This window comes from Euphorbia lathyris, chromosome 3, assembly GCF_963576675.1.
Source record: "Euphorbia lathyris chromosome 3, ddEupLath1.1, whole genome shotgun sequence".
NCBI classification, from domain to species: Eukaryota; Viridiplantae; Streptophyta; class Magnoliopsida; order Malpighiales; family Euphorbiaceae; genus Euphorbia; species Euphorbia lathyris.
In genome coordinates this window covers 79,122,183-79,133,366 of record NC_088912.1, presented here as the reverse complement: position 1 = coordinate 79,133,366, position 11,184 = coordinate 79,122,183, and the positions used below count along the sequence as shown (strand labels likewise).

Below are 11,184 nucleotides of genomic sequence, written 5' to 3'. Positions count from 1 at the left end.
TTTTCACTTAGGGCTTGATTAGATGAAGGGTAGGGAAGGGTTAATAAAGGAAGGGTAGAGAAGGGTAAGGAAAGGTAGGGAAAGTGAAGGAAGGGTAATTTTTAACCCTTCCAAACCCACTAAATTGGAGGTTTCAAAATTGGATGCAATTTGTTAAAAAGAAACCCTTGAAAACCCCTCCAAACCCTCACCCTCCTAAGTTTTTTATGTTCCAAACATGGGTTTGTAGAAACCCTTACTAACCCTTCCTCCTCCCAAACAAGGGTTTCTATCAACCCTCACTAACCCTTCTCTTACTAACCCCTCTAAACCCTCCATCCAATCAAGCCCTTAGAAATCTTAAAGTGTAAGCTTCATGACTCTCCTTGATCAGATTGAAATTGTTTTAATTCATTAACTTTGTGCAGGTGTACCTCTCTAGAAAGTAAAAGAAAAATTAGAAAAGCAAATGCTTAATTGCGCTAGCAATAGTTCTATTTAGACCGTGCTTAGACAATGAAAATCAATTTTAAGCCCAGCCCGGTCCAAACCCGCCTATCTTTTGAGTGGGCTGGATTGTTAAAAATAGCACGAGTCGGTCCAATCTGACCCGCCTATTAATATTAATTAATATATTTATATATTAAATATTTATTTTAAGTATAAGTTTTATTTTTTATAATTAAAACTTATGTATATATTTTTAGGTAGTTATATAGACTGGACTTGTGATTTAATTTTTAAACATGAACCCAACCCGACCTAAACTTGCCTAGATTAATAGGGATGAGCTGGGCTTGGACTGAATATTTTTACATAAAATCCGTTAGGCCTAATCCGAACCCGGACCAAGCCTGCCTATGTACAGATCTAGTTCTCTGTCTTTGAGTTTTGATTGAATGTTTGTCATCGTTTACAATGCACTTCATGTGTGCAAAATGTGCATTTCTAGCAAGAAATTTAACTAGGTTCAAATACTCTTAGGAAAAAGAGAAAAGAATGAGGTAACCACCATGATGGTGAATAATCTATTTTGCACATTGTATTGACCTCAACAAGTGTAATATTGTACAAATATTGATATCTACTATTATTATCAGTGGCGGAGCCAGCACCGAATGTTCAGAGGGGCTTTAATGTATGTAAGAAAAAAAAATTGGCCGAAAATGTTGTTTATTGTACGAGTTGGACAAAAAAATCAAAATATATCGCCAAATTTATAAATATTAATCTTCAATTCAATTATTAAATCATAGAAAATATGAATTTCTTTTAAACCAACTGATATGCAATTGGTGCAGAATAAAGAACAAAATATCTTTATTTTATAATAATGTTTAAAATTGACCCAACTTGTTAATATTATGGGTAAAATTACTCTTGACTGCTAAAATTATGGATAAAATTACACCATTTTAAATGTTAGAGGTAAAATTGCTCCTGACAGTAAACGTTAATGGTATTTTTACATTTTATTCCAAAATATATTAAAATGAATGATTTATTAAGTTCGATATAATTTAAATTATAATTAACGTAAATAATTTTTTGAATCTTAATTTTTATATAAATTTCTCTATAATTTTTATTTTAGTATTGAAAACTAAATAGTGTATAACTCATTTAAACATCAAAGTAATTGATTTATAAATTATATATATAAGTAGGATAGTGGACACTTTTATATTCAAACAAATTAAAAGTTAAAGATAAAAAAACAAAAACAGTAAACCTTTAACTCTTGGAAATTGTATTTATATGGTAAAAAGTAAATATGCTCCAAATTCCAACTAAAGTAGAACGGCAAAATTAATTAAATGAAAATCAAAACCTCATTCTTCTTCCCTAATCTTTCTTCTCCACCATTTTTCTTCTGAAACTTACTCTCTCTTTTTGTTTATTTCCCTTACCCAAAAATTAAAATTAATCACAATAAAAACACAAGATACCTTCTGCGATTGAAGCAACGCCATGGCCGGAGGGGCTCCAGCCATGGCGGCTCCTGGCGGAGCCAGATAGAAAAACCCCTCTCTGGGGTTTTCCGGCGGAGCCGGAGGGTCGGCCGACCCTCCCCGCCCCCTCTGGCTCCGCCCCTGATTATTATTGGTAAATATTTTTTCACCAAATTGGCCATCAATGAGCAGATGATTTGTGTGAACGTTGTTGTTTAGAACAAAAGTATACTGTTTTAAAACACGAATACTTATATTCTAGTATAAAAACGCAAAAATAGAATTATAAAAAGAAGAACCAAACAAGCATTGAGTGTCTGTTTGGTTTTCCTTTTTGTTTTTCACTCTAAATAGAAGAATATAAGTGTTCAGTACCGACTAATATCAACCAACAATAACAAATAGTAAACAACAACAGCTCAACTAAACATGCCTAAAATTAGAGATCTCGAGATTGAATAATGCAATACCCTAAAAAACGATCAACAAAATAAACTTTTAAAATTGACTTGCGCATTTACACTTCAAATGGAAGTCACTTGAACAAGTGTTTATCAACTGCAAAACCTAATAATATGACACAGAAGTACAAGGTAGCGAGGAAGAGGAAACTACTTGCAAAGTGAAGCAAGTACACGGCGAGGCGGAACGAAAGATTTCCGGGCATGAAGAACAGCCAAGTTATCTAACAACAACACATCTCCTTTCTGCCAAGGTACCACAACACTTTCATCTTCAAGAATTTTTTGACAATCATGGATGATTTCTCCTGGCAATGCTTCACCATTACCAAATGTTACTGCCTTTACTGGATCATTTCTCTTATCATCCCATCCTGTGTAAGCAGCCACCACACTATTAAACCAAGTCTTCCTATTTCTTGACTTGTCATATTTAATTGCTGGGATTGGACCCATTATTGTTTTCACTACTCCATCTCCCAACCATTCTAACTGAGTTCCCTGCTTTGCTGCCCTGTTTGTTTCAAACACCAAACATTTATTAGTTCCAAATTTACCTTAACGTTATATGCTTCTAAAATAAATGATTGTAAAATTTTGTAATGTTTTGAACCTAAATAGCGACAGAATCAGCTTATCATTCTTTACACTAGAGATATGCATTACACTTGTCTGGAGTCGGGTCTAATAGACTTTTATCTAAAAATAATAAACCAGTTCGGTATTAATTTAAGCTGGATCCGGCCGGATTTAGACTTAAAATTCAACCGGTCCGGTGCACTACGCATTCCCACTGAGCGAGGATCCGGGGAGGGATTCCACCACAAAAGTGTACTGGGGTAAACCTTCACACGACAACAACGTTTAAAGATGCGCCACGGCTGGCCCTCAATAAACTTACCTCAATGATATACATTATGTTTAGTGATAAAAAATAAATACTTAATATATGAATTCACTAATTAATATTAATAAAATGGGTCGGGCTAAATCTTCCCTTGTTATTATTATCAACATTCCAAACCCGCTCAACAAAACAAATAAACGGACTTTAACAGATTCCGGCCTAACCAAGTCTAAAGTCAAATTTCTTTGTCCAAACCTGGTCGAAAAGTCACGGACCTGAATGGGCCATATGGGTGCTGGGCGTGTAGAGATCTAATATGGAGAAATTTTAGAATACTCCGGAACGAAAATCGTTTTAAATACCACTGCATGCACATAATTGATCGGTGAAAATAAAAAATATACATGCATATGTCATGTCCTGTATTCATTAGTCGGAGTATTACTTCCGGTCTTACCCTAAATTTTTTCCCTAATATGCACTAGTGAAACGTTAGGAGAGCAAATTTAAGGATCGAACCTTTTCTCAGCCACGCTCTTGTCATTTGTTAAAAACGTGGACTTCCATCCGCGTCCAATAGCAGATGACGGATCATCATCTTCGCCCAAAACTCGAATATAAATCAAACCATGTTTCTCCAATTTTTCCACGAAATCTGGGTATTTCTCCTTTATTTTTTCATACACTATATGGCTAAGTACTATAGGAGTTTCTCCTCCACTTGCTGGTTCCACTTCACAATAGAACAACAGTTTCGATGGAAACTCAGGAACCTGAAATTTCAAATTTCAAAATCTAATAATTATGGAATCAATCACAATTCAATATCCAAAATTGTATACCTGGGCCATCTCATGATGGAAATGGATTTTCTGATCAGGCGGGGACTCATTAGCTGTAAACACACGACCAACAACGTTGCTACGAGGGGCGGCACCGCCGATGTAAGGAAGCTCCTCAAAACCGAAGGCTTCAACGACGTCGTTGAAATCCGATGCGGTGGTTATCGGGAATCCCCTGAAGAGAATAGCTCCCGTTTTGTGTAACAGAGATTCGAGAAACGGTTTCTCGGTTTTAATTGAATCAATGAGGAGAGAGAGAGAAGGGGGAGAAAAAAGGGAAGGATTTGGAACGAGAACAGAAGGAAGAGGAAGGGAATTGAAATGCTTTTGATGAGGGATTTCGATTTCCGTGAAGAGTTTTGCCATTGCTGCTGTTGATTTGGAGTTCCAGAGTGATCATAGTTCTGTTATAAAGACAAAAATAACGATGGGTTTCCACATCCTAATATATTTTTAGGGTAAAGTTGACGTGGTTTCACTAATTTTCAGATAAAGGACTTTGGTTTACTTTTTGTCAAAACAAGGATTGAAGTTTTTAACTTTAACAAAATAAGGACTTTTTCGATTGATACTATTAAAATCACATTTGACGACTTCAAAAATGACATATTTTAAGAACTACTAATATTCTAAGCAACTTTAATTCTTCAACTTTTTTATTTTGAGATTGTTTAGATGATGTTTGGTAAAGAGAGAGAAAGTTAATGTTTAGAGAGAAAAAGTTCCAAAAAATATGATTTTCGAAAATCGAAAATGTAGTTCCATAGAAAATATGACATTGAACAACTTTAATTCTTGAAAATTTTCATTTTCAGGTCGTTAAATATGGTTTTAATAGCATTAATCCAAGTTTGAAACCTCAATCTTTGTTTTGATAAAAAGTAAATTACAGTGCTTTATCTGAAAATTAGTGAAACCACATGGGTTTTATTTGAACTTTACCCTATTTTTTATTCTTCAAAACAAAAAAAATATTTTTTATTATCTCAAACTATTCCCATTTTAGTAATGTGTTTTATTTATCAAGTAGGTGGAGGTTTTTAGTTAAAACGTGTGTTCTTTAATGTAATTATATATATATTTTTTGTATTGTGGAATGAATTTGAATAGGTGTGACAATTAAATTATGCTCCTTTAGTTAATATAGTTTTTTTTTATGATGGTTTTTTTTTTTTTTGAGAAATTTTATCACGGTTTTTTATTCAACTAATCTTAAAATCCTAGATAATTGAAGATTAAGGACTTTGTTTGCTCAACCCGATAGATGTTGGTGAATATTAATTAGTAGCGGTTAACTATTAGTTAATTGATAATTTGTGTTTGATAAATTTATAAAGGGTTTTTTTTTTTTTGAAACTAAAATTTATAAAGAGTTATTAACCTATTTTTTAAAAAACGTTGTTTTTTTTAATCTTTAAGAAATTGTTGTTAATGTGTTAGAAAAACTAATATTAATGTCACCAAAAAAGAAAAACTAATACTAATATGCTACTTATTGATATAAAATAATAATATAAATAAACATTTATCAAAGTAATCTAAATAATTAAGTAATTTTGTTTCAAAAAAAATAATAATTAAATAATTTAAAATAATAGTATAAATTAAAAAAACAAAACAAATAATAATTATATAAATGTTATAGTTATTATTTGGGTAAATTTCAAATAAAACCCTTGTGGTTTCATTAATTTTCAGATAAAGGATTCTGGTTTACTTTTTGTCAAAACGAGGATTGAAGTTTTCAATTTTAGCAAAATAAAGACTTTTTCGATTGATACTATTAAAATCACTATTGGCGACTTCAAAAATGACATATTTTAAGAATTACTAATATTCTAAGCAACTTTAATTCTTCAACTTTTTTATTTTGAGATTATTTAGATAAAGCTTGGTAAAGAGAGAGAAAGTTAATGTTTAGAGAGAAAAAGTTCCAAAAAAGATGATCTTCGAAAATTGAAAATGTAGTTGCATAGAAAATATGACATTGAACAACTTTAATTCTTGAAAATTTTCATTTTCAAGTCATTAAAGATGATTTTAATAGCATTAATCCAAATGCGAAACATCAATTCTCGTTTTGACAAAAAGTAACTTGCAGTCCTTTATCTGAAAATTAATGAAACCATAGGAATTTTATTTGAAATTTACCCTTATTATTTTGTAACACGTTTTTCACTTTAAATGTTCATTTAATTTCTTAATTAATTCACTTTATCTTTATGATGAGAATCTTAGCAATGATGATAGGTCTCTCTTACTAATCCATATTTTCGACCATGGGAAACTACTCCATTTTCTAGTAATTCATGATATCCATAATATTCTAAATAACTTCTCATTATTTCTGGACTCGTAAAGAATGTTGCATTAGAAAAAACATATGGAAGAAGTACATTAAGAAGAAAAAAAGTCAAAAAAAAAAAAAAAAAAAGAAAGTTCCCCATGAAAAAAGTTGCATCAAGAAATGTTGTTTTCATAATCTCTCGTTTCGTGTCTTGTTCTTTTCATCTTATTCATTTCTATTGCTATCACGTCTAGGTTCATTTCAAGTCTAGGTTCACTTCAACGACTTTTTTGGGCCCGGCCCAAATTCAGATAGTTTGGGCCTTTACGCTGAACCGGGTGACGTGGATTCAGACGGTTCGACTTTTCGGGTTAGGACACCTCGACATTACATCAGAGAGAGAAAGCGAGCCCGCTCGTTTGCAATTTCAAAATCTAATTGCAGAAAGAGAGAATGGTGAGAAACGAACCCAAGTCTGTAAGGAGACCGTTGAGGGATTTACCGAATGCTAACCGTAGTAGTCAAATTAACAGCCATAATGGTGGTGGAGGAGGAGGAAGAGTCTCGAAATCTATGAAGGTAAGTAAGAAATTGATCTCAAACTCGAAGAAGGAATTAGAAAATCAACATATGGCTGCTGCAGTTCACCAAGAAGAAGGAGGAGGAGGAGAAGAAGAAGATGAAGGTTATCTCGATCGCCTCTTGCTTGTCCAGTCTGATCTCTCCTCTTTCACCCGTCAGGTAATTAACATGTCTTAGCGATTAAAACTGAATGTTGCGGTTTGATGTGAAATGAATCTTTCCGATTTGCTGTTTTTGTTTGAATCTCTTAGTTGCTTGTTTTTCAGATTTTGTAATTTGGTAGTCTGGTCACTCTTCCTTTCATTTAATTTTCGTTCCAGTTGTAAATATAAAATTTTATTTTTCACTTAAAAATCTTAAACTGGAAACTTCATGACTCTGTTTAATCGGATTGAAATTGCTTTGATTCATTAGCTTTGTGCAGGTCCATAAGAGCTCTCTAGAGTAAAAGATCAATTAGAAAAATAGAGGTTTAATTGTGCTTTGAATAATTCTTTGTCACCTAGTATCATCCTTTGAGTTTTCATTCAATGTTTGTCATTATTTACAATGCACTTCATGTGTGCAAAATGTGCATTTCTAGTAATAATTTTTAACTTGCTTAAGATATTCTTAGGTTAGGATAATTAGAAAAGAATCTATCTTGCAGATCGTATTGGCCTCAACAAGTGTAATATTTACAAATATTGATGTCTGTTATTGTTAAGTATTTGTGCACCAGTTCTTTAAGTCTGTTAGAATTTGATTAAATTGTCCATCAATGAGCAGATGATTCATGTGAATGTTTTTTAGAACAAAATTATAGTATTTTATCTTAAATAATTCTTTTGGTCAATTTGACAGATTGATGAACTTGTTGCACAAGCATTTACAATGAAGCCACCAAGCAAACAAGGGAAAAGAGAAATTGAATCTTTTTCTCTTGTATTGTCAGATATGCTTTTATCTTTAAAGGTTAGTTCCATCAGTCATCAGTTTAAGTTGCATAAACTCTATTGAGTAAATGATAGGGACCATCATGTATATTGGTTGCAGCCATGGGTTCCTAGATTTCAAAAGGTGCTCTCCTGTCCCTCTTCTGAGAATAAGAATCAACTGGCGCCGAGTATGACCGACACAAAAGTTTCTGCTGTAAATGAAAATGAAATTTTTGAGGTTGAAAGTCCAGAACATACCACAATGAACTCATTGATCTCTCCATCTCCCCTTGTTTCCTGGCGTGCTGAGGGTAATATTGGGAGAGGTAGACAGCTCTTTCTGCTTACACCTCTTTCTTTATCCAAAACATTGTCATCCAAACGTCGGAACTTGTATAAATCAGCACATGAAAGTATTGTTTCAAACCCTGCTGTTGAGATACCATCATTTCTAGCAGTTTCTAGTGATGTAAATGATGATTCACCTGAAGGTATAGCTATTAACCCAACCCCAAACAAGCCTTCTGCTTCAGTTGTGAAAAAAGCAAAAACCGCTCAAAATTTTAAATCTGTTTCCTCTCCAACCTTTTCCAGAAATGACAACCCTATCTTTGTTACGACTCCATGCTTAAAGATGTCCCCTCCAAAATCTTGCCTAGTGCTTGAACCGATTTCTGTAACATCTCATAAAGGCAAGGCTATAGCTCGGAAATCGACCCCATTTCCTGTTGGAATTCATACACAGAACTCTGAATCCTCCTCTGGAAGTGAAGATTCTGATGGTTTAGCTTTGAAGTATCCAGAGCTCTTGGGAATACAATGGGCCTATAAGTCCAGGATGGGAAAGAAAGACTTAGAGGCATCTCCCAATTGGTCCTTTTCACCTCCTAAAACCTGTGTTTTGTTAGAGCCATCTGATGAGAAGCCGCTTGATAGTTCTGTTACTGATAATGACTTGCCTATCAGTGTTCCTGTCTTCAATCAGAAAAAAGAATTGATTTTATCAGAAGAATGCAACGATCAAGGCGGTTCTAATCAGATCAAGAAACCTTGTGGCAAAGGTATTTAAATTTAACCAATTGATTCGTATAATCTTAGCAAATAAGACGTTTAACATCATTCTGACAGAAAGTTGTTTTCTTCAAACAGAAACTACAGGTGGCAACTACTTGACACTAATAGAAAGCACGCCGGCATGGAAAGAACCTGAAAGTTCAATGAGGATAGGGAAGCGACCAGGTGAGAATACTTTAAAGAAGGAACTATGGACAAAGTTTGAAGCAGCTTCTGCTTATGCGTTTCATTTAGATGTATCTGCATTTCCAAAAACTGCACAAAAAGGATTTCTTGATATGCTTGATGAAGTTTCTTTGGATGGAGAAAATGCAGATGATGATGGTTTGAGATGACACATTCTTCTTGATTTTTGAAGATTTTGATCTGCATATTCTGTTGTATGGTTTCCATTATCTTTGTGGCATTATGCTGTTGTATTTCTATGCCATTTTTGTTGTGCAGAGACATGTAATATATATGTATGGCCCATGAATTTATGCTCTTAGTGTCCGGTGATGCTACTTTTTTCTCTTTATGTTCGCACCTGCCATGTTTCTTCATATGGTCATGTTCATATGTGAATCATCAATTGCAAAAGTCACCCTACAGAATTGGTAATTGTCACTGGCAGGATTTTATTTTTAATACTTATGACACCTTGTCTCCAGGTAATCTTGATCTTCTGTTTTCTGAAAACTACAAAATCTGGGATGTAACTAGGGGCGAATCTAGGAGTCTATTGTAAATATTAAGAGAGTGTATTTGAATCAATTGTATTTGGCTTAATTAATTAGGGTTACACAAAGTATGAATATATATAGGGTAGAGGTCTAAATTGATTCTAACTCGAACCCTAGTGATACACGATAAGAGTGTAGAGAGTTAATTGCAATGGAACTCTAACTGTATCTAAAAGATATGTATTAACAGCCCTCCTCAAGCCGATATCGAGGGACACAGTCGTAGTCGGTCCCGTTGTAGAAGGAGTTGTTGAGTGCTCGAGAGAGGCTTGGTTAAAAGGTCCGTAACTTGATCTTCAGTCGGAATGAAGCGAACAAGCAAAAAACCATTGGCTACGCCTGTTCCCGAACGAAGTGATAGTCGAGTTCAATATGCTTCGTACGAGCATGAAAGATAGGATTCACTATTAGGTAAATGGCTCTGACATTATCACACCATAATTGAATTGGGCATGGAGTGGGAACATGCAGTTCATGTAACAAAGACCGGATCCAAAGAAGTTCAGACGTGGCATTAGCAACTGCGTTGTATTCATTTTCGGTGGACGAGCAAGCAATCGTGGGTTATTTCCTTGTGTGCCAGGAGACCAAGCTTTTGCCAAGAAACACACAGAAAGCATTTGTGGATATTCGATCATCCGGGCACCCACCACAGTCACTATCAGAATAGCAATGAATGGCACAAATTGGTGTAGAAGAAAATGAGATGCCATGATCACGAGACCTATGAATGTAGTGAATAACCCGTTTGACGCCTTTCCAATGTTCATCCGTTGGACAATGAAGAAATTGACACAGTTTGTTAATGGAGAATGCAATGTCCGGATGTGTTAGTGTAAGGTATTGAAGAGCACCAACAGTGCTGCGATAGAGATCTCCGGATTCAAGCGGCGTACCAGACTCGCGAGATAGACCGATGTCGTGGCCGTAAGTGTAGAGCACAGTTTGCAGTCATCCATCTTGACACGCTGAATAATCTCACCCGCATATTTGGCTTGAGAGAGGTGGATGCCATCTGAAGCATACTTAATTTCAAGACTAAGAAAATATGAGGCACGACCAAGATTCCGAATTGGAAATTCTGATTCAATAGCTTTAATGGTCTGATTGATAAGGGATGGACTTGTACCCATAATGAGGATATGATCAACATAGCAGAGAATGTAGAGTTTATCCGAGGATGTGTACCGGTGGAATAGGGAGTGGTCCGCTTGAGACATGAGAAATCCCAAAGTGCAGAGAAACTTGAATTGCATGAACAATATATAAGCAATCCGTACCAATGCATCCGTTCCGAAGGTTATGTGCCTTGATCCATGATAACACTTCTTTCAGGGCTAGAGCCTCTGCTACAAACGGCTCGTACAAGCCATCCAGGGCTCTATGAAAAGCGTATGTGCACCTCTCTTCTGAGTCGTGAAGGCTAAACCCCATCGAGTTGTATCCTGCTTCCTGAAATGTTCCCGTGTCTACATTACATGCTTGAAAGCCACTGTCAGTTCGGATCCATCTAGTTGATGA

General features: G+C 34.9%; 2 protein-coding genes across 2 annotated transcripts; one reads left to right on the top strand and one right to left on the bottom strand.

The window, feature by feature from the left end:
• Positions 1-2,350: 2,350 nt before the first annotated feature.
• Positions 2,351-4,498, bottom strand: LOC136224917 (clavaminate synthase-like protein At3g21360). The gene is made up of 3 exons (XM_066013347.1): positions 4,082-4,498; positions 3,759-4,012; positions 2,351-2,906 (listed from the first exon to the last, which is right to left on the bottom strand). The coding sequence occupies exons 1-3, from the start codon at positions 4,445-4,447 to the stop codon at positions 2,543-2,545; spliced, it is 984 nt and encodes a 327-aa protein (XP_065869419.1). The 5' UTR covers positions 4,448-4,498; the 3' UTR covers positions 2,351-2,542.
• A 2,303-nt stretch (positions 4,499-6,801) lies between these two features.
• Positions 6,802-9,515, top strand: LOC136223328 (uncharacterized). The gene is made up of 4 exons (XM_066011260.1): positions 6,802-7,109; positions 7,794-7,904; positions 7,986-8,928; positions 9,017-9,515. Exons 1-4 carry the CDS (start codon positions 6,822-6,824, stop codon positions 9,274-9,276), a joined length of 1,602 nt encoding a protein of 533 aa, XP_065867332.1. The 5' UTR covers positions 6,802-6,821; the 3' UTR covers positions 9,277-9,515.
• The last annotated feature ends 1,669 nt before the right edge of the window (positions 9,516-11,184 follow it).

Bases quoted from the DNA above. Each gene is read 5' to 3' on its own strand.
- LOC136224917 (XM_066013347.1), bottom strand. From the start codon at position 4,447: ATGGCAAAACTCTTCACGGAAATCGAAATCCCTCATCAAAAGCATTTC. The intron at 4,013-4,081 runs GTATACAATTTT...TTGAAATTTCAG, and splicing joins TCCATCATGAGATGGCCCAG to GTTCCTGAGTTTCCATCGAA. The intron at 2,907-3,758 runs GTTCGATCCTTA...TGAAACAAACAG, and splicing joins AAGAGCGTGGCTGAGAAAAG to GGCAGCAAAGCAGGGAACTC.
- LOC136223328 (XM_066011260.1), top strand. From the start codon at position 6,822: ATGGTGAGAAACGAACCCAAGTCTGTAAGGAGACCGTTGAGGGATTTA. The intron at 7,905-7,985 runs GTTAGTTCCATC...TATTGGTTGCAG, and splicing joins ATATGCTTTTATCTTTAAAG to CCATGGGTTCCTAGATTTCA. The intron at 8,929-9,016 runs GTATTTAAATTT...TTCTTCAAACAG, and splicing joins CAAGAAACCTTGTGGCAAAG to AAACTACAGGTGGCAACTAC.